Source organism: Enhydra lutris, unplaced genomic scaffold (assembly GCF_002288905.1).
Source record: "Enhydra lutris kenyoni isolate GAN:26980312 unplaced genomic scaffold, ASM228890v2 scaffoldscaffold42, whole genome shotgun sequence".
In the NCBI taxonomy this organism is placed as follows: Eukaryota; Metazoa; Chordata; class Mammalia; order Carnivora; family Mustelidae; genus Enhydra; species Enhydra lutris.
In genome coordinates, this window is record NW_019154126.1 from 5,952,970 (window position 1) to 5,977,467 (window position 24,498).

General features: G+C 38.7%; 1 protein-coding gene across 1 annotated transcript in view; it reads right to left on the reverse strand.

The window, feature by feature from the left end:
• Window positions 1–24,498, reverse strand: part of LOC111155577 (MAM and LDL receptor class A domain containing 1) — a 757,926-nt gene that overhangs the window by 654,779 nt on the left and 78,649 nt on the right. The window contains exons 10-12 of the mRNA XM_022515825.1: window positions 23,959–24,166; window positions 12,980–13,126; window positions 3,707–3,804 (exon numbers count right to left, since the gene is read on the reverse strand). Coding sequence (XP_022371533.1) covers window positions 3,707–3,804; window positions 12,980–13,126; window positions 23,959–24,166 — 453 coding nt within the window. The remainder of the gene's footprint in view (window positions 1–3,706; window positions 3,805–12,979; window positions 13,127–23,958; window positions 24,167–24,498) is intronic.

Here is a 24,498-nt window from a genome sequence, read left to right on the forward strand (position 1 = left end):
CTTCAAGATGTAGAAAAAAATAGTTTAAAAAAAGAGAGAGAGAAAAGATGATATATATGTAGCTCCTCAAAATTCAGCTGGGACTAAGTCCATGTTGAGTGGGGATCATTCATCACACACACCCTCCACATTACCATACTGATTTCTCTAATCCTAGTCATAATTATGTGTTTGCCTGTCTATACTCCATCTGAATAAGCTTAATTAGAAGTTTCAAATCTTCAGTAAAATGTTATTTCCATTTAAATGATTAGCCTCCATGTGTTTTGCTCAAGTGCAGATGGAGAGGGTAACAGCTCAGCCTTTCCCCCATACACTGTTGCTTCCTCTAGAATCCATGCCTACTTCAATGTCTACGCTTGGATTGAACAAAACAATCAGAGGACAAAGTGTGACTGCACCATTGCAAGCCCCACTCCATCATTTTTTGTTTCTTTTTTTTTTTTTTTTTACTAAATTTCTCATTGACATGAGTTCACTTGGGGAACATTATAAGACATGGCCTTTCAAAATTCGTTGAGAGAATTGTTGTAAGCAGATTATTACTGTTACCTGTACCCACTCTCTCAGAGCACTTTAACCACTGAATTGCCATCAGAATCCCTAAAATCGACATTTCATTAGGACAAACGTACTTCGGTTGTCCCTATTGTATTCTCAGCATTGCGGGCTGTGATCAGCACAGAGCAGGTAAGCAGTATGTGTGTGCCGAATCAGAGCAAGAATGTTTACATTGTTATCACTGTATGCACTCAGGAGAGAATTCTCACAAGAACTATTTTTGCTTTGTTTTCTTATTTTTACTGCCTTAGATCTAAACCAAATGATGATTCATCCATTTCCACTGGTTGCTGGAAAACTTAGTTCAAATGTGTAGCCTGGCTCTAATAAGCTTCATTTGTAAAACCAACCCATCTCTTGCTTCATCTATCTTTTCCCTGATAACCTCATTCACTTTTTAAAAAATTTTATGATTTTTTTAAAATTAAAGACTATTAAAACAAGTGCAAAGCAAGATGGGAATATGTTTTTAAAGTAGACAAGTATGCAAACCAGCTTCGAAAACAGGAGCTTTGTAATATCAATCTTCCTGTCTTTAATTAATCGTGAAGCCCCAAAAGTAATTTAATATAGTAACTCAAATAGAAGAACTCAGAAAGTATTAATACCTACCATAAATCTCCTTCATATTTGATATTTCCTCGTTAATTCAAAACAGTAACAGCATTTCAACACAAATAAGAAATAGAAGCTTCTGGCTCCCATGTGTTCTGTTTGTCCTATCTCCTGGCTATTCCACGGAAAAAAGCCAAGTTTCCAACAGTGACTGAAGGGACTTTTGAAGTCTTTAAATTAAAGTCCGCATCTTAAGCAAGGAGTGGGTGTAGGAAAGTTTGCATGTGTTAATGCCATGTGCTGGCTATACATAAGACACAAGATAATTCATGCAAAATGACTCTATTAGCCTGTTGTTAGAAAAGGAGACTCAAAAGAAAGCTTCCTGGTTTTAAAGTTTTTTAAAAAAAAAAAAGGTTCTGAAATGCATTAGCTTCATATGATTATGTAGGGAAAAAATGTAATTTCATAAAATGAAGACTTTAATCATATCAAAGCACACAACTTCGGTATGTCCCTGCCTAACTTCACCATTTTATAATGACTAACATCTGCTATTCCACGAATATAAGTATTATCAATATGTTCCAATTAGGAAGATTGGCTGGACTTCCGATAACTCAAGAAGAATTTGGTTTGTTTATTCCGTAACTTTTATGAAAGAAAGTATCACACAGTACCACAGACTTGTAAAAAAGTAATACCATATTCTTAGAATACCCCTTTGGGAAAGACATTAAGCTATGTGTATCTCAGACAACAGACAACCTTCTCTAGCTGTCTAGTTCCACTTCCTAGCCCAAAAAGTATTATAAAGTAACCCAAATATCCATCCTTCTAACTCAAAAGTACTAACATTCAAGCAGATACAGATAAGGGGGTGGGGGGGAACAAACCTCTTCTAGCAGTCTGGAATGGCTCCCTGAAACACTCTTACTTTTCTAAAAAGCAAGACAACCACTAACTCAGCATTCGAGGCCTTAGGAGATTGAGTACTTGTTCTGAGAAATAAATCAGCAAGTGTCCAAACTGTCCATGGCTTTCGCTGAGGCCCCACAAGCGCTAAACTCCTAAGCGACCACAGAGAAAAATACCTCCAAGTGGAAACAAACCATCTGTTGAAACAAAATCCCAATGATCACACATTAATGGCTACCAGCACACATCAATGGAAAATGTGGATAATCTTTCAAAAGAAAAAATGTATATGATTTCTCACTGAATCTCAGGAATTTCAATAAGCTCTTAATGTTTGCTTTCAGACCTCCGCAGAACAAGTAGAATTAATACATTTTATTGTTTAGTATCCAATGCCTTATGTATGTAACAACGGTGACCCCATCCCTTTGGTGTATGACCTTCAATTAAGGCTAAGTAAGCTTGTAAAGTACTTTTACAGAGCGAGTAAATGCCTCAGGAGTTCTCAAAAAAAAAAAAAAAATCTGTATCTATCACACGGGATGTAATTTAAACAAAGCGAAGGTAGAATGCATGTGGGCTAAGTGGAAGTGGAGTCCAGGCAGTTATTTTACATGTAATCCCCACAGAGAAATGGGCAGGAAATAACAAGGGAAACAAACGAGAGAGAGGACAATCCATTAAGAGATCTGAGCACTCCCATTCAGATTTATATCAAGCTGAATACATAATGAGATTTATTCCTCTGGACAATATGTAATTTGTCAGCAGGAAAGCCTGAATAAACTGCTGTACCCCCACATTTACAGAAGATGAATTTGGTGTACAGCGGTATTGATCTGCACGGTCTTCTGATAACTAAAAAAATTAAACTGCAATCCTGAGGGCCTGGAGGCTTGCTGCAATGCTCAAAAGGATAGAAAAGGCAAGCTGAACAGAAACATCTAAGTGTAGGTGTTAGTTCTACGGAAAATAAAGGAATTCTGTTTAGTGAGCACCTACTATGTTCCAGATACTTTGTCAGATAATCCTGACAGCCAGGTGAAAAAAGGTACTCTAATATTACACTTCCAGTGTGGACATGGAGTCTCGAAGAGAGTATAGAGTCTGTGGCAGAACGGAGATCGGAACCAGGTCTGTTGGACTCCGAAGTCCTTCTCTGCCTTTTTCTCTCTCTCACTGTTGAAATGGACTGAGCACGTATTGCCTGCTCTATGTTTACTCGGCATACAAAGACTAACTGAAGAAATAAAATTTCAGAAAATGTCATTTTTTCTGCACACAGTTCTTTCTCTTTATTTGCCCTTTCATCTTCCTTTCAGCAAGCACTTGTTTGGCTTATTTTATTTTACTCAATTAACACTGTTGGCCAAAACAATCAGCAGCTTTGGCAACATGTATCCACAGCTTTGGATTACTGGAAGGACTGTTTGGAAAGAATACAAAATGAAAGAAATATTCTTTAACAGGCCCCACAAAAGAACCATTTAAGTTATAGGCTGCAAATGGTCTTTTGGAAGGACATGACATTTCGTGTTGATAGTCTATATAAATCTCTCAGTTCATCATGGAAATGGCAGTAAAACATAGCAGTCATTTACTGGCCCAAGTAACCCACACCTAACAGTTTACAACCACAGAATGGCCAATGGAAGTTCCAGTAACTGGTTACCTGACATGGGGTAGAGGCAGTGAGGGCTTTTGTAAGAACAGGACTTCCAAGCTTGGCCACTCTTGGAGATTGATGGGACCAGAAATAAATGAATGAGCCTATGAAATAAATAAATAAATAAATTTGTAAAAATCGCATGGATACAAATTCTGTTATACATTTAGCAGTCCTTTGCTCTAACATCTTATCCTTGCAGACAATCAACTGTCAATCACATCAAGAAAATTACATGTTTTACTTATTTACCATTTAATTCAATAAATGACCAAGTTTTTTCATGTGGATAACATTAAGTATCTAAGATAAAATCCAATTGATAAAAACAAGCTCTTGATCTAAATCCCCTAAACGAATAGGTTTATTGTCTTAACTTGGGTCATAATTAGAATCTGTAATCAAATTAAACGAAGCTTCTAAGCTTACAATTAGATAGTCAACATGCCCTTACGAAATTCTCACGAGAGCATTATTTTTAAGTTTCTTCACAAAGGACTGAAAGATGCAAGCCTGTGGAATGAGCTGGGCTTCTCTTGGGGCTTACATGTTTGACATTGTTGTCTGTGCGAGTGGGGATGAAAGCTTAATTAAAGATCTAATCTGAGCATTAACAAAATAACTGCTTTTAGATTTTAACTCCAAGGATGCGCTCATGGCAAACATACAGGGGGATAACATCTTTTAGCAGCTGAAAAGATCACCCATTCTGAACTGCTGTCAGGGGTGGCTTCCTCGAATACTGAAAATTCACAAGAAAGGCTATGCAGAACAATGTCAAGGTCTGATCCTGCCCTTTGATAATCACGAAGTGATGGGCAACTTGGAAAGCAGACAATTTTGACTGAAAAATACCATTTTCAGAAGGTGATTTTCCTAGATATTGGTCAATGTTGACTACACGGAAAGGATTTCAGAATTAAACTGTATTATTTTATAGCTACCGCCACATGTTTAACCGAACAACCAAGGTTGCAAATCAGCAGTATCATCTCTGAATGAGAAAAACAGAACCAGTTTATATGGACTTTTTTTTTTTCTTTTTTTAAATATGGGGTTTGAACTCATAACCCTGAGACCAAGAGTCACATGCTCTACTGACGAGCCAGCCAAGCTCCTCTATATGGGCCTTAACATCACAAAACCAACAGGGAAGAATAAAAGCTATTATTCCCTAACTCCAAACCAAGAGTGATAGAAACTATATAAGCTCATTAAATTCTGTTTCACCTATAAAGGAATAGCATAGGAAAAGAGGATTTTGAAAAAATTGTTTCAGCTTAAAAATTCAAAGGTTCAACTAAAATTCACTTGAATACTTTTAAAAGACTAATCAAAATTCTACAAATCAACAAATATTCAAGGATCCTAGTGCCCTGGTCATTTAAAAACAGTATGTACAATTTCAAACAAGCAGTCAATAAAGGATGGGACATATAAACTAAAACTCCAAATTCTAAAAGCAGTAAAGGTTTGAATAAATTGGGTATACCACAAAAATGACTACAAAAGTGATTTTAAAAAATCTACTGCACATATATGGCAAAACAGTTGAGTTTTACTTAATTTTTAAGGAACACTTGTAACATTATTCAAGGGATCTTGAGTCTTAAAGAATATGAAGAACTCCTTGACTCAGATATCTCCCTGCCAGGTATCTCTAACTTAAAAGTTACAGAAATAGGAAAATAAAAAAACTGCAATGTCACTCATGATCATAGATACAAAATTCTAATTAAAAAGTTATCAATTATATTTGAAATCCTTATCAAAAAAATTGTATGTCCTCATGAACAGACATTTCTGCAAAGAAGACATCCAGATGGCCAACAGACACATGAAAAAGTGCTCCACATCACTCGGCATCAGGGAAATACAAATCAAAACCACAATGAGATACCACCTCACACCAGTCAGAATGGCTAAAATTAACAAGTCAGGAAATGACAGATGCTGGCGAGGATGCAAAGAAAGGGGAACCCTCCTATACTGTTGGTGGAAACGCAAGCTGGTGTAGCCACTCTGGAAAACAGCACGGAGGTTCCTCAAATTGTTGAAAATAGAACTACCCTATGACCCAGCAATTGCACTGCTGGGTATTTACCCTAAAGATACAAACGTAGTGATCCAAAGGGGCACGTGCACCCGAATGTTTATAGCAGCAATGTCTACAATAGCCAAACTATGGAAAGAACCTAGATGTCCATCAACAGATGAATGGATAAAGAAGATGTGGTATATATACACAATGGAATACTATGCAGCCATCAAAAGAAATGAAATCTTGCCATTTGCGACGACGTGGATGGAACTAGAGGGTATCATGCTTAGCGAAATAAGTCAATCGGAGAAAGACAACTATCATATGATCTCCCTGATATGAGGGAGAGGAGATGCAACACGGGGGGTTAAGGGGGTAGGAGAAGAGTAAATAAAACAAGATGGGATTGGGAGGGAGACAAACCATAAGTGACTCTTAATCTCACAAAACAAACTGAGGGTTAATGGGGGGAGGGGGCTTGGGAGGGGGGGTGGGATTATGGACATTGGGGAGGGTATGTGCTATGGTGAGTGCTGTGAAGTGTGTAAACCTGGCAATTCACAGACCTGTACCCCTGGGGATAAAAATGTATTATATGTTTATAAAAAATAGAATTTAAAAAAAAAAAATTGTATGTCCTGACCAAACTGAGCTTTCCATGAATGGAAGCTGAGTTTAATTTAGCTGCTCTATCAACACAGTCGATCAGATCAACAAATTAAAGGGTAGAGTCAGACTCGGATCAACAAATATTGAGAAGACTGTAGAAAAAATAGCCATTGACAATTAAAAAAACTTAAGAAAATATTAAAAGTAAATAATTAAATGCAGACCAATTATCAACCCCAAAACAAATACCCTAAATGGCAAACAACAAAGCTACTCTAATTAAAATGAGAAACTAGAGATTTCTATCGCTATTAATCACAGATAATATTAATTACCTTAGACTAACATTATCTTATAGGCCTAGTGAATGTGAGTCAAGAAAATAACATACTTAGCAAATATAATAGAAAATAGAAATACAGTTCTCATGTTTTGCCAATAATATTACCATAAAAGTAGAAACTCCCAAGGCTTCTATTGTTAAATAATGATAAGTATTAATAAGAAAATCTGATAAGGTAAATGGAAACAAAGAAATGTGATTAAGTTTTTTTTTAACTTTAGCAATAAAACCCTAGATACAGAAATGGTTAGAGATATCCTCTTCACAATTACATTAATACAAAATATGTAGGAGTAAAATAGAAAGAGATAACATGTTTTTAGATGAAAAGATATTGTAAAAATATTAATTTAGTGAAAATCTGAAAGCTAAATAAAATCCTAAGAGAACTTTAATAGTTAGAAAAATAAATAATAAAAACAAATAACACAGACTTAATATTTATAAGTGCGGGGTAAAGAGAATCTGAACTCTGAGCCTAGACCCAAAGACTTCTAGAAAAATGTCTCTGGATTTACCTTCTTATAAGTTTGCTGTGCAGAATGTACTTAGTTAAGAGAACTATGGAATTATAATATATCAAGGAGATGGTTCCTGGTAAGCTGAGTTGTTCATATTGCAAAACTCCACAAACCCTAGAGGGGCTAACACAGTATCAGAATTTATGACTAACACAGTATAAGAATTAAAGAAAGAGGGGGTCAGCTTCCATGTATTAAACCGTCCATAAGCCTCAACCTCATCATTTATGAAGCATGCACCTGCTTTTAATGCAATGGTCTAGAAGGGACTCCTTACATGATGTGAAAACACTAGAGATCAGACTTTATAATGAATACAGATAATCATAAGCCAGTATCATACAGAATAAAAATACCATAAATATCATAAAACAGTTATTATATAGAATAAAAAATCATGTATACAATAACCAAAACCAACCAAATGAGATCTGGCTCATGAATGCGAAGGTGGTTTAATATTTGAAAAATTCCCCTTATGAACAAACAAAAAATATGATCATCATATGATTATCATGATACTAAAAAAATCTGACAAATTTTAACATAGACTCATATACATACACACACAAGGAAAACCACATTATGAATAGAAGGGAACATCTTTACCTAATAAAGCAAACAATCTTTCAGCAAATACAGCACTTAAGTTTGAATTATTGACAGTTTTCTTCTGAAATAAGAACAAGAGAAGTATAGCAGCTATCACCAGCTATATTCAACATTTTTCCAGATTTACTAGCCAGTATAATGAAACAAAGAAAACAGAAGGCTTAAGATTTAGAAATAAGGAAATAAAATTGTCATTATTAAAGAGAAAATAATTGGGAACCTAGAAAATTGTGTGTGTGTGTGTGTGTGTGTGTGTGTGTGTGTGTGTACTTGCTATAATAAATAAAATCAGCAAGGTCACTGGATACAAAGTCAATATTTAAAAATATAATTGCATTTCTACACACCAGCAACACACAAAAGTATTTAAAATATAACTTAAAATAGTTGCAAACATATAAAAACCTAAAAAATTTGCAAAATATTTTTAAATCTATACACTAAAAGGTTCAGAATATTATTTAGAGAACTTAAAGATGATTTAAGTAAACTGAGAAATTAGAAACATTTGAAAAGATCATTTTTCAATAAAGTACAAATAAAGGCTACAAGTAAGCAATCATTTTATACCCACAGATTAGAAGAATTTAAGAGAATATAATGCCTTTGCTGACAAATGGGGGGAAAAAAAGCACTCTTATTTTCCTAATGGAATTTCAAGTATTAAGATTTTGGGGGAACATACATCTTTCTGTAAAAATATAGTTGTCTCACTCATAGTTATTTATTGCATAGAACTGAAAGCATCCTATATAAGAAAGTGTGTAAAAGAATGGATTTTGCAGCATTGTCATGATATTGCCATGATATTTTGGCACATCCGGATGAAAGAAATGAAGCAAACTAACAAACAAAAAATAGGCTTCTTCTACTTCTTGGCAAGGTTGTGATCAGGGACAAGATTTAGTCTTCCTGAACTAGCAAACACACACACACACACACACACACACACACACACACACACTATGCATTAGACAGTGGTTTATGTAGGACAATGAGAATATAAGATCCTTGGATAACGATCTCTAAGAGAGGGAAAACAAATGTACTAAGGCCTACAACTTCCCCAGTTTACTGCCTACAGAGTTTCTAGCTGCCGCATAAGTAGTGGTCTCTTCAAACTGAGAAGATAGAGATGCTACTTGGCGCTCCTCGAGTTCAGAAGGCAGCATTCCAGGAGGACAGCGCTGCAAAGGCAGAGTTCCAGAGATCTGCAGAGTCTTCTCCTCCCATAAATCTTCACTCGAGGACTGACCAGTGCATGTACCCGAGGAAACGCCCTGAGGTTGGACCTTAAAATTCTGAAAGGGACCACTTCCTGATCAGAGGTCACAGAGGGCAGAATCCTGCACTCATCACCAGAATGAAAAAAATTAATTGTACAGAGGGACTGGACAGAGTACGCAAGTCAAATGAAAATCTATGTCCAAACAAAAGCCCGTATGCTAATTTTACAGAATATCTGTAAACAGCATTTAGAGAGAGCCCAAATACCCTTCAACTGATCAGAGATCACAAACCGTGCTTCATCCATGCAATAGAATACTACTCAGCAGTTAAAAAAAAACAACAACAACAAAACAGACACTACCGCTGCAATCAACAATGTGCTGAATCTCAAATCCATTCAGCTGACTGAAAGAGGACAGACTCCAAAGGCTACATACTGTAGGATCCAATTTATAGGACACTGTGGAAAAGGCAAAACTATAGGGACAGAAATCAGATCAGTGGATACCGGTACCTGGAAATGAGATGGATACTGACTACAAAGCGGTATAGAATCGGGGGAGAATGGAACGCTTATATCCTGAGTTTTCTGATGGTTACAGAATTATATAGGTTTGTGAACTGTGAACTGAGTGAACTGTACACCAAAAAGGCTGAATTTTATTGCATTTAAATTATACTTTAATAGATGGGCAGCCACCTCGGAAACCTGGCTGGGTTGCCATGGAAGGCAGGGTCCCTGATACCGGAGACAGCACCGTCATTCCTGTAATGCCCCTCCCATAATAAACCCTTGCGAGTGGCCATACTGCTAATAAATATGTATGTTTGCCCATATATGTGTATATATACATGTGTGCCTATACACATGTATTTGTGTGTGTATATATGTATGTATGAATATATATTTAACAGAAAAAATAAAATTCAAAATGACTATAATTGATGACTTGGAGGAATTGCCATGAGCTATCTTTAGTAAAGTAAGATACAGTAGTTACAATAGGATCTCATTTTTCGGTAAAATAAATCATCATCAGAATACTTACAATTTTGAATGTATACATATCCATTACGTACACATATGTGTACATGAGCATAGATAAGAATGGATAAACATGAGTTGTCTGTTTGGAAGTTTCATAAGGTAACAACTAGGAACTGGAAAATAAAAACCAAGCAAAGAAGGGAGGTAGGAAAATCAAGGTTTTATCACAAAAAGAAAAGCTATGTAATGTCAAGCCATTCATCTTTTATGTAAAATTACATATGGGAATGTGCATATATGAGGAAAAATACTAGAAATTAAATAGTTTTCTCAAGCACTGTAATCCGCAAACACAAAGGTCTAAGAACATAATAGGCTGGAGGTAAGCGTACGGTCTTAGATGTGGGAGCCGGGAGGCTGGGCCTGCTGCCTTCTCCCAGAAACTTCCGCTTCAATTCTCCTAGGTCTTCCTGGTACGATTTTTCCTCCTCCTCATTTGTGATGTAAGACCACTAGCGATCATCTTAAAGTCAGAATGACAATCACAGGTAAAGAAGGACAGACTTAATGGCAGAGGGACTCCTTGATGTGCCCTTTCCAGAGAGACTTGCTGCAATTTCTTTGCTGCGCTCACTTCCAATTATAACAATTGCCTCCGGTTCTATCGGTTTATTGTTATCTGTGAGCATTGTTTAGATCACAGAAAAAGAAAAATGGGTCCTTCAATATTTAACAAAAGAGAACTTTTAGAATCTCTTTTTGGCATAAATCATAATTAAGTGGTAATTACACGATGTCTGAAGATTACTAATAAATGTTTTCTTATTATCACAGCCCTGGTGGTATCCCTAGTTTTCTTACTAGAACGAACAGACAACAGACAGTCACATTTAGTGGGCTTTTACCATATGAAAAGCCTTAACAGGTATTACTTCATTTAATCCTCATAATAATTTTACGTGAAAGATATTTTGATTTTTACCTATTTTCTAGCTGAAAAAAAAAAATGGGGCACAAAGGCATTTAATGAATTTGTGCAGTGTCAACAACATCCTGACTTACCCTTGGGCAAACAGGGATCTCTGCCACCCTGCTCTCAAAGAGGTCACCCAAGGCCACCCCACGCACCATGTGAGCGGCTTATGAGTTGAAAAGTAGAAAAGCACCATTTCGTACATGGCAGAGCTCCACGCCTCCCGAAACAGCAAGCCCATCTCCCCCGGAGACCCAGGCACAGAGTCAGACTGAACACACCGACAGGCGAGCCCCCAATAAGATGGCCAGAGGCCTCAGTATGTCTCGCCCTTCCCAGATAGTTCTTAAAGCTTCCCAATTACAGCCTCTATCTAGCGAGGCCACATTCCAGCCTCTGAACCACCACGGAGCTTCCTTTAAAGGGTAATCAACAAGCCACTCAGTGTTACAGAAAAGTGTTGCATCTCAGCCTTTTAGAATAAAACTAATGGGTCACGTGCTTTCATAGAATGGTTACCATGGGCCTCCAGAGAGATTTCAAATTCCTAAGCACTCCATAACCCCCCTCTTTCCTTGGCTACTTCATCTTTTCTATACTCTGCCCAGACATACACATCACTCAGCTGGAACCACCTACATCTCTCCCATCCTCTTCCAGGATATTCCGTCAGTTAGAACACCTCCCTTGACACTCCTTACTTCAGCCTTTCTGGCAACTCTCCCTTCAGTGCTCAGTTCTGGAGTCACCTCCTCCAGGAAGGCCTTTTGATTCCACTGAGTCACTCTCCATCTCGTATAAAACATTTATTATATCTTAGTGCAAATCCTCACCTATTGGCTTCAGTCACTAGACTTCAGACCACCCCAGAGGCAGGGAGCATGGCTTCCATCTGTGTACCCCAGGTGTAGTACAGGATATGTACTCAGACAATGGTTTTAGAACAGAAAAAGAAACATTATATGAGCTTGAAGAAAATGGGCTGTTAACTTAGAGCTCCCATCATTAGTCCTGTTTCGAACTTTAATCCTCCAGAATCTGAAAGCAAAAATAAGGTTCACTGGCATGAAAAGAAAAAGTAGGACCTTACTCCACTGTTAAATAAGCTGGGTTTATAGTTTTAGACAACAGATGGATGGCTAGAGTCTCCCTCCCACCCCCTAATATGTTCCCCCACCGACTCCAGTTTCCAGTGGCTATAATTTAAAACATGGTCAACACTGTTAGCTCTGGCATACCTCTTCGGAAATCTCAAAGGAGAAATAAATAATGTCCAAGGGGGTTATATGAGCTTAAAGAGGATCTACAGTGCAGTTGTGTTTTTATAAAGTTAATACGATATTCACGTACCTAGGCAATGTTGTGGACACAAACAAGGAAAAGTAGAACAAAACCCTTCTGTTTTCCTTGGAGATTCACAAACCCGGATTGAAATGCTATGTGTCATTTGACTGCTGCATTTTAAGAGTACATGGACAAATTGTAACGTCGGTTAAAAATACATGAGAAAGAAGATTGTTACAAAGACTTAAGAGTTATTAAACTGCATTCAAGCATTTGTCGATTTATTTTATAGATAGCACTAAACCTCTGTTCTCTTTTCCAGAAAGATTAAACTATTTTTTTTCTGTTTTGCAAAAATTGGATTGCTCTAAAAAGAAAGCAAGCCCATTGTACATGAGTTCTGGCAACTAAAGAAAATTATCAGAAGACTTCCCCTCTCACCATGCTTTCAGCCCAACCTTGTAAAAAATTAGACCTCAAAAATGTTGGTTATTAAAACAGTATTATTTTCAGGAAACTCAACTCAAATTATGACGTTGATCAGGAGAGTTTCAAGCGAGACAAACCAGAGCTCCATGTATGTAGCCTATAGCTAGAAATGAAAACACAAAGGATCATCATTCTGCAACATGACAGAAAGGCAACCAATTTTTTTTTTTTTAAAGGAAAATATCCTACCATGACTTGTGTTTGCTGTATGATCATCATCGGGAAGGTGGCTCTCTCCACTGGCCAATCCTTTCATGATTTCCCATTGCGAATCTTCTGTGAGCAATGGCTCCCAACCGCAGAACCCAGATTCAAAGTCACACGTGAGGGGATTTGCTGTTCCACATGGAAGACAGGTGAGGAGAAATTAAGCAAGAAATTTAATTCCTGAAACACTGACTTCACATGAGCCAATCAACCTTGGAGGGTAGAACAATCATCCCACTCTGTAATAAATGTGTTCTGATTCCCAAAACGGTTTTACTTTTCCCAGCCGCAAAGTTTTCCACGGGTTGTGTGAGGCAGCGTCCTTCTATATTCTTCTAACTACGAGTGTGGGATGCTTCATCCTGACTGGCCATCTCTGCTGTACTTAGCCATGCCCGGTGAAACTAGAGCTCTTCAAGGGACTAACTGATGCATTGGCCAAGACTAACAGGATTCGCCTGCTGAGTTCATAGTTTTAAAAAGATCCATTTGAGAGGGGAATTGATTCTGGACACCTGAAGAGTTTGAGGTTGGCACCTTGGTATTCCTCCTGATAAGCTATTTTAACAGTTTCTCAAAAATAAGTAAATAAATAAATAAAATGACTAGCCACTTTGGAAATGCAGGTAAATTAGAACATTTTGAACTTTGCTTTTGTTTCCCTCTTAAAACACAACTAAGAATTTGGGAAATACTTAAGTGTCTAAATTGATCACAAACCGTAAAAGACTCCTAACGTCACAAAACAAATTGAGGGTTGCTGGGGGTGGGGCGGTAGGGAGAGAGTGGTGGGGTTATGGACATTGGGGAACATATGTGCTATGGTGAGTGCTGTGAAGTGTGTAAACCTGGTGATCCACAAACCTGTACCCCTGGGGTTAATAATACATTATATGTTAATAAAAAAAATTTTTAAAGGAAAAAAATAAAAAAATAAATTGATCACAAAAGAAACCAGTAAGGGGGCGCCTGGGTGGCTCAGTGGGTTAAAGCCTCTGCCTTCAGCTCAGGTCGTGATCCCAGGGTCCTGGGATCGAGCCCCGCATCGGGCTCTCTGCTCAGCAGGGAGCCTGCTTCCTCCTCTCTCTCTCTATGCCTGCCTCTCAGCCTCCTTGTGATCTGTCAAATAAATAAATAAAATCTTAAAAAAAAAAAAAAAGAAACCAGTAAGGAAGTTCCTCAAGAAGTTAAAAATCAAACTACTCTATGATCTAGCAATTGCACTATGAGGTATTTACCCAAGGGATATGAAGGGATACATGTACCTTGATGTTCATAGCAGCATTATCAACAATAGCCAAACGACAGAGAGAGCCCAACTGTCCATCGATTGATGAGTGGAAAAAGAAGGGATGGTATATGTGATGGAATATTACTCAGCCATAAAAAAGAATGAAATTTTTTTCTCTCATCCAACAACGTGGACAGAGCTAGACAGTATAACGCGAAGTAAGTCAGTCCATCAGAGAAAGACAAGCACTGTATGATTTCACTCATACGTAGAATTTAAGAAACAAAACAGATTAATATATGGGAGAGGGGAAAAAGAGAGGCAAACCTGGAAACAGACTTAACTACAAAGAACATGGTTATGGGGGCAGGGGTGTTAAACAGGTGATGGAGATTAAGGCGTGCACTTCTGATGAGCCCTGGGTGTTGTATGTAACTGAAGAAGCACTAAATTCTACACCTGAAACTAATTTAACACTGAACAGTGACTAGAATTTATATAAAAACTTGAAAAAAAAATGAAATAACTTAAAATAAGTTCTAGATTAAGTCAGTGCCTGGGGTTAGTTAGCCTCACAGAATCCTTACCAGCTTTGCCACCAAATTTGCGAGAAAAAAGGAGCAAGACTGGGCCATAAACTAAAAATTCTAACAATAGGATTTGTGCTTTTGAGACATCAGTTTTGATGTGCTTAAATTCCCTTTGGCTAAAGTAAGAATCAGAGTATCAGGCTATCTTAGATAACAGCTTGGGGAATAAATTAACGTAACATAAAAATTTATTTCCACAAATTCCTTTCCATGTATAAGCTTTTTTATAATACCAGGTGAAGGGAGATGAAATAACTCTTGGTTAGAATACCCCCAAGGTTTTAACAAACCTGAAGTTTTAGCAAGCTCCCTAGGATCAGAACACTATTATCTTTAGTAATAAGAACAATAGACATGTTACCAGAAGCTCCCAGTACGTGTCAGGTTTTTTGGATATATTACCATTAGTCCTTTCAAATCCCAGCACAGTAAGGGTAATCATCCCCCGAAGAGAAAAGCTGCTCTAGGCAACTTGTTTGTGGTAAATTTAGTAAATGGAACATCTAGGCTTTGGAATGTCTGACACCAAAGCTTACATACTGTGAAGCCTCCTGAAACCAAAGATTCTGTCACCTTAAAACTGCTCCTAATCATTATTTTCAACTTTCAATAATATGACCAAATCCAAGCATCTAAGGGGCTCAGAGTCGGCTTGAGCTTCTCTCTCTCCCTCTTTCCTCTGCACCTCCTCCAGATTGCTCGCTCTATAAATAATAAATATTTTTAAAATTAATAATATGACCAAATTGACCAGTATACTGCAAAAGCTCACTATATCTTAATAATCAAAGGATCTTCAGATTTCTATAAACAGGGATGCCTGGTTTCATGACCAGATAGTTCATCACTAACATGTCAACTTTTAAAATACTAAAGTGCACTATGCATTAACACTACCACTTAAATTTTCTCTACATGGGAACATTTAGATCTCAGAGCTATGCTGATTTAGACAGTCATATAATGGATACATTATTTTTCCTTTATAAGCAAATACTGTATTCTCACTTAAATGGATTTCCCCCAAAATAAACATGAGTTAAGTACAGTATAATAAGGAAAAGATGTTGTGTATCACCTAATGGTGAATCAATATGCAAGGAATTGCCACTCACCCACACACCTAACTGAAAATCTACAGCTTCTGGATGTGTTCTTCTTTACTCAGCTCTGCCTACAGGGTTCATAGGATACCACTGACACTCCTCAAAGAAGAGTGTCTTCTGTTTTTTGACATACACTTAAGCACCAATGACGAGCTGTGACGGTCTCCCCAGGCATCCGGAAAATCCTCTGGTCTAGTTCCTTGGTTCTCTATGAACCTTGCCACTTGTTAAGTGACCTCAGAATTCTTCTCAGTCAGTTGGTAGAGTCCAGAAATACACAAGACTCAAAGTACATATCTGACCACTGAAATTTGCTTAAAGGTTCCAAATTCTTAGTTTTGGACTTGGTCGGGAAACCCTTCCACCTACTTCCAAGGGCACCCTAATTCTTCCCTGGAAAACACTTTCCTGGAATAGAAAATCTTCTATGGTAGGATAACCACATATCTGGGTTGCCACAATTTATGCCTGTTGTCCTAGCATAATAATGAATGCCTTCCCCCTCCCCCACCTCAAGTGTCCCTGTTTGGCTAATCAATTCAATATTGTCCTGTTGCAGGCTATAAATTACATATTAGGGCACCTAGGTGGGTCAGCCAGTTAAGCCTCTGACTCTTGGCTTCAGTTCTGGTTGTAACCTAAGGGTTGTGGGATCCAGCCCCGTGTGGGACTCTGCGATTAGCGTAAGTCTACTTGAGATTTGTCTCTCTCTCAAATGGATAAATAAATCTTTTTTTAAAAATTATGTATTAATACACAAAGGAAATAAATCTGTGCAAAGAACAATCTTACTCACTGCAGGTGACCAATGAAGGAACAAGTAACCATCTTATTCCCCAAATAGGCAATGGTACAAAATGGCAGTAAGACTAGTAAGGGTGGATGGAAAGTACAATGTGACCCAAGCATCACCAAATCCTTCCACAGCTCTTCACAACTGTTCCTAGGTCACTGAACTGCAAAGATACAAAGATGTCAAGACAAAATAACTTTGGATTTAAATGCTGAAATGTGGCTTTAGGAGAAAAGTTGCTTTCTTCCATATCTGATGTTTCACCAGGTAAAATGTCAATCACTGCACTTTCTGCAAAACATGAAACACCCTGTCCTTCGAAAAATGAAAATTAGTCTTTAAAATTCATCACCCTAAAAATATGTGAAAGTAAAATCAGGCAGTCATCTCTATAAAAATCTTGGTGAATGGCTCAGCTGTTTTTACCAATGACATTTACCCCAATATACTTCAAAGGACATTTTTTAAGCTAAGTATTCTAGAACTTAATTGTGCTATAAAATATAAATCAAATTTCAGTCACCAAAGTTTAGGTTCTTATATTAAAATTTCCCTACATAATTCAATAAGTTTAAGGTGTTGTTATAAATATCTGAAGAAAACCAGGAGAACCAAACACATCCTGGACACTAATAAACGCTGTTAATGCCATTTATGATAAATGCTAAATATAAAGTCTTAAAAAATCATCTATTCATATTATAGGTAGAATGTATTCACTACAGTGAATTATTTGGTTGCTTTTATTTTAACTTTCTGTGATTGTAGAACACACTTCACTATTTCTAAACAGAGCATGAGAAATGCCACTGTTCATAATTTGAGTGAAATTTTGCTGAGTTCATCAGAGCAATATTTTAAAATTATGACAAAGCCTTCTCTTGCATATTTAACCACTGCAGCATATTGGCAGAAGAAAAAAAAAATTCACCGTGACAGCTGAGAAAAATTTTTCTGGATCATGAAAATTAAAATATTTATGAATCTTCTAGTTCAGAAATAAATCAATTTCCCATTATATTAGAAAAATATATGGGAATAAATGGGGAATGTTCCATTCAATAAGCATCTACTAGATATTAAAATGATATTATATAAACATTTGTTAATACTTATTGAGAAACCACAAGGATCTTTTCTCCCATGTATCCTTCCCTTGTGTACAGGAAATTTTTAGCATATTTTTTTTTTCAAAATATAAAAGACATTCAGAGACAGCATCACAGTAAACATTAAATGTACTTCCCCGAATTCTCGGTTTAAGCTTCTTTCACTTGAACATTGTACCAACTTCTCCTGTAAAGTGTCACCATTTGCACAGCATTTTGTTTTTTTTAATCTTTAAAAAAGATTTTATTTAGAGAGACAGAAAGCACAAGTAGGGGAAATGAGAGAGGAAAAAAGAGAGAATCTGAAGCAGACTCCACACGGAGCATTGAGCCCGACCAGGGGTTCAATCCCAACCACCGAGATCATGACCTGAGCTGAAATCAAGAGTCAGATGCTCAACTGACTGAGCCACCCATGTGCCTCTGTATTAGCATTTTAAAAGCTTTTAAAAAAAAAAAACAAAAAAACCCAACAATTAAAAGAACTTCTCCTCCTTCAGAATTTCCCACACCTTTCTGATTTGAACACAGATCTGTCCATCCTTCCATCTTTTTTGGAACATACATACAGTCCTTTTGCATGTCATAATTGAAAAATACACATATACTTTTAAAATTTTGTGAAAAAATATAGATGGCATAAAATTAACATTTTTCCCTATTTTAAGTGTACCATTCAGCAGCGTTCAGTACATTCACACTGTTGTACATCCATCACCATCCCCCATCTCCAGAACTTCATCTTTGCAAAGTCAAACTCCATACTCATTAAACACCAACTCCGGTCTTTCCCCCTGCCTACCCCATGGTAACTCCCATTCTGCTTTCTGTCTCTATGAATTTGACTCCTCCGTGCACCTTATATAAGTAAAATTATACAATATTTATCCTTTTGTGACTTGTTTAACATAATGTCTAACGTTCATCTATATTGTGGCACCTGTCTGGAGATTAGGTACATTTTATATGTAAATTATTCAGCTAGCCAATGTATATCCTTAGATATGTTTGGGACAGGTATATTTTAATTATTTTATTAGAAATATGTAAAGATACATTGCAATGCAATGCCTCTATTTTATACAGGAGCGTATTAATAACTGTTGAGCACTTATCACTTGGAATTAGGCAGTATTTGTCCTGTGGCTGTTTTATTTCACTTAGCATAATGACTCCATTTACATGACCTATCTAAAATACTCAAACTACTGAAATCAGAGAATAGAACTGTGGTTACCAGGTGCTGGGGGGCACAGGGAAATGGTGAGTTGCTGTTCAATGGGTATGAAGTTTCAGCCATGCAAGATGAATTAATTCAGAATTTCACACAGCACACAGCCTATTGTCAACAATACCATATTGTGCATTTTTTTCAATTGTTTTGCAATACTTTTATTTAAGGCTTTGTTGAAAATATGACCTTTCATAAATTATTTTCCAAAGAGGCAGAAAAGGGGCATTAAAAAAAAAAAAACTCACTTGTCTGTTCACTAACACTCGTTCAGCAGGACCGTTTTTCACACTCATTTAAATGATATATTTGAAGCGAAAGTGCGGTCACAGATGTTTGAAACTCCCACACAAATCTCAATGACAGGGACTTCTAGGGTCGGAGCGGCGAAGTCTTCCTGAGCAGGAGCATCTAGTCTGTTTACGACTTTGACATGTGATATCTTCCACTTGGGAAGAGTTATTAAGATCTGACAAGTTCAGCAAAACTGCTTGAACCGCCCTGCACACCCCACACCAGGGCACCGTGCCATCGGATGCCGCAGCGCTCGCAGCGATAACACCTTACGAACTGGAAGCGCCGGTCCGCTGCTCGGGGCTGGGGTCTCGGTGGCGCCCACCTCTCTCGCAGGGGCCCGGCTCCCTGTGTCACCGCGATCCTCGGTCCTCCCCACCCACCTCGCCTGCGAGCACCCCGGAGCGCACCGCGGGGGCCGCCCCGCCTCCCCGTACACCCCGGCCCAAGTTCGCTAGCCCGGGCCTCGCCCCCTTTCCTGGAGGTGGTCCGGTGGCAGAAGGCCACACGCGAGCACACGGCGACCGCGCGGGACGCGCTCGGGCCCGGGGCCGCCGCTCTGGAAGCGGGCTGTGCTGCCGGAATGCCGAGCCGCGGCCGCCCGCCCTAGCCGCGAACGCCGGGTCGGAGCCCCGAACGCCGCCCGAAGTCGCGGGCCGTGCACAGCAGCCTGCGCCGCCCCAGCGAACACGACAGCCACACCTCGCGGCGCGGGGTCACAGGCAGAGCCGGGGAGCCGCCGCGGAAACCGCGCGGGGCACTCACCTGAGGCTGGAGGGCGGTGAGCTGCGCCCGCCCGCTGGTAACCGTCCAAGTACTCGGCGGCCCCCAGCTGCGGGAGGCCCGCGAAGACCACGAGGCCACGGAAGAGGAAGCTGGAGGGAGTCCCCGCCCAGGTGCGGCCCGCTGCCCCGCCGGGGCGGCCTGGGGGGCCGGCAGGGTAGGGCGCTGGGGGGGGGGGGCGGGGGCAGAGGTACAGGTAAGTGCAAGGGGCGCACGCCAAGCTACACGTAACCGTCTGGCATCTCTCCCCACTTGTGCGGCCACACGTAGTGCCCCACCAAGTTCGCGGGGTGAATCTCAACGTTAAGTGTCCTTTCTCGAAAAAGAAAGGACATAGGGAAACTTCTGGAGGTGAAGGAAAAGATCAGATGTCTGTGTATTCCAAACTCAGACTGTACACATTAATTATGTGTATTGTTGTATGTCAATTATACCTCAATAAAGCTTTTTAAAAATTTATCGTTTGATGGTATAGTGATGTTCTTAGGAATTAGTTACAGGAGTTTTAGCTCCTGTTAAAGATCTGCCAGCTGGTTTGCCTTAAGTCCACTTTTTTTTTTTTTTTTTTTTTAAGATTTTATTTAGGGACGCCTGGGTGGCTCAGTCCGTAAGCGTCTGCCTTCGCATAAAGTCGTGATCCCACCATCCTAGGATGGTGCCCCGCATCTGGCTCCCAGCTCGGCGGGAAGCCTGATTTCCCTCTTCCCACTCCTCCTGCTCGTGTTCCTGCTCTTGCTGTCTCTCTCTAGCTGTCAGGTAAATAAATTATTTGAAAAAAGAAAAAAAATATATTTATTTATTCGACACAGAGAAAAAGCGCACAAGTATAGAGGAGGGGCTGAGGGAGGAGCAAGCAAGGAGCCCCATGTGGGGCTGATCCCAGGACTCTGGGATCATGACCCTAACCTAAGGCAGACAATCAGCTGAGCTACACAGGCGCCCTGCCTTGAGTCTACTTTATATATGCCATCTGTTTTCCTCTCAGCAGTCTTTTCATTTCTGAAAGTTATTTGGCACAGTGGTACTCAAAGTTTAATATGCAGAGGAACCACCTGAGACATTGTTAATAGGCAACTTTTGGTTTGGTAAGATTGTGATGTAGCCTGAGGTTCTGTAATTCAAAAGAGCTCCCAGATGATGCTAATGCTACTGGTCCACAACGTACAGTAGCAAAACTCTAGCAACACTCCTTTTCACTTCCAATTAACTGCCTCAGAAAAGGCATGGGGCTAAAGGCTGTCAACTACTTTTATTAAAAGTATCTAGAATTAAGAGGCACTTGGTAATAAAAAATACCTGAGTGAGTGTGCCTTTGGGGACAAGCACGCTGACGACAATACCAACTAACAACATCCATCAGTCAATATTACTGAGTCTCCAGTAAGTAGTCCTGGTGCTATTCAAACTGCATGTATGAGCTACACTCTTAGAGATCCATCCTAAAGTGGGATAAGAAGGAGGTGTACAAGCATGTTTCATTCGCTTCACGAACTGGGGAATTCTAAGAAGAGTTTGCATTACAAATTCAACTTGTAAAATACAAACCTAAAAGTACGTGTAGAATCAGGGGGCCTGAGTAGCTCCGTTGAGTTACTGAGGTCATGATCTCAGGGTGGGGAAATCAGTCCTGCACTTGGCTCCCCACTCAGCACTGAGTGCTTGAGATTCCCTTTACCCCCCCTTACTCTTTTTTTTTTTTTTAAGATGTTATTTATTTATTTGACAGAGAGAGATCACAAGTAGACGGAGAGGCAGGCAGAGAGAGAGAGGGAAGCAGGCTTCCTGCCGAGCAGAGAGCCCGATGTGGGACTCGATCCCAGGACCCCGAGATCACGACCTGAGCCGAAGGCAGCGGCTTAACCCACTGAGCCACTCAGGCGCCCCACCCGCCCCCCTTACTCTTGAACACGTGTATGCTCTCTCTCTCTCTCAAAAAAATAAATAAATGAAGTATATTTTTTAAAGTATTGTAGAATGTTTCAAAGTGGTTTTGAATTTTAAAGGGAAGTTTCTCCTATTTAGTAATAATATACATGAGCAAGTGTATGTATGCACAAATGTATTAAATATCCTAATGCAGAAAATAATGTAGTATCAATTCAAATAATTCCATTGTTCTATAAACAATTTCCTTAAAACAAACATGATTGTACAAATATTGACATGAAATACTCATGTTGGCATCAAAATATATAGATAAACATGCATCAAAATACATAAATATTTTATAATATGCAATATGGCTACATTGTTATATCATAACACTATATGAAGTTGATTTCAAGCAAGCATGCCAGGTTATCTTTGTTCAAATGAAGTTACATAATTTTGAAAATTAAACACACTAACACTATTTGTTGATAACCATGGACATCTATCCTTCATTTAAAAAAAAGCAAATAGCAGAATGATGTCAAGATACACTCCACTGGAAAATTCCTAAATATGTAACCAATGAAACTTCAACAGAGGAAGAGAAATGGGAAAATATGTTCAAAATCAAATGCTAAAGTATCTACTAATACTCCAGGTGGAATTTGATTAAGAAAACCAATTAAAAGGAGAGGATAAAGAACCCTTTGGGGGGGGGAGTGTCAATATGTACAAGTGAAAAGAGGAAATATATTTACTTTCAATTAAAGTGAGAATAACGCAAACCATTAGAAAGGTGAATCTTTCCAAAGAAATGGACCAAATTGTGAGAAATTTTAAAGCACAGAAAAGAAACTGACACTCATATTAGAGATAGTGAATTGCCCTCACATGTTTTTTTGAGTGAAAAAAGACAGCACGGAGATCATACTGAGAAGTAGATTGTTTTGTTTACGACTAGTGTTAAAACTAGGTGTCTGAGGAATTAATGGTGCTGTTTACAAACAGGCAGAGGAGTCCTCCCTGGCTTACTCATCTCCTCTTTCCTGTATCTCTTTCTATTGTTCTTAATAAAATCCCTCCCCATCAACAGAAGCATTTTGTACAAAGAACTTCTCATTAAAAAGGTGACACATTTATCTTGTTGCAATATTTTTCTCTTGTTCAACAACACACATCACTAAAATAAAACAGTGCAGCAAAATAAATGTCAAATTTTTAATAATTAAGAAAACCCACTTGTTTGTGATATGGGATTTGGATTCATTTAGTTAGAATCCATCATTTCCAAAGAAACACAAGTATCTTAGTTGCTAAGTTACCTCAGATGAGAACCATCATGTGGGCTGTAAATTAAATTATATTTCCTTTCAAATACAACTAGGTTTGAATAATAATGGGATTTCTTGTCATCACTCCTATCAAAGACTCTCCATAAAAGTCCTACAAGGCAGCTGTTGGACCTAAATTTTACCCAGACACGAATCCAAACATGGCTGACATGATTTCTATAGTCATCATGGCTGCCTAGAAGGCAGTGGCAGCCCTTCCTCTTCAACACCTCCCCACAGCCTTCCACATAAGAGGTCAGAATGGAAGATGCCCTATACTTAATAAAGGTCAGCAATCCATAATATATGTCTCCCAAGGGAAAAGTATAAAGCGGTTCCTTCTCCCACCCATTTTCCTTTTTGACCGAAACACACACACACACACACACACACACACACACACACACACACACACACCCCATGTTGCCATGTTAACAAAAAGCACCAAAGTCTATATTGGCATAGAGACCGCCCCAAAGGACAGTGCTAATAGCTGCAGGTGGGGATGTGTATTCATTTCATGTGATACATACTAACTTTAACTCACTCAAAGCAACGACTTAAATCCAAACACAGTCATGAATGTGAGCGTGTGAACAAGTAAACCATTAATTCACTTACAGCAAGTTGTTGGGTCTTCATCACTGTCATCAGAACAGTCCGGCTGAGAGTCACAGACCAATTCTTGGGAAATGCATTGGCCACTGGCACAAGTGAACTCATCCTTAGGGCAAAGCCTTCTGGGTGGGGCAAGTGCACAGGCACAGACCCAGAGCTGATCCAGCCCAATAAAACCTTTCTGGCTCAGAAGAGTGCCTTCAAATATAATCTTAAAAAAGCAAAACATGAACAATTTATGAGTTTATAATCTCCTTTAAAGGACCCGTCCAAAAAGGAGTAATAGACATTTAATAATTACCAAAACAAATACCTATTAAAAGAGCCAGCAAATACAACCACCAAAGTTCCTACTTGGGAAACCTGACTCACACGTGTAATTGATCTGAATGGGAAAAACCCTACATTTAATAAAGTTCAGCAATCCATAATATATGTCCCCAAGGGGAAAAGTATAAAGATATGAACACAGTAGATCCACGGAGGCCTCTGAGAAACCGCTCATGATCCAATGAAATACAACATGCCACTTAAACCATGGAC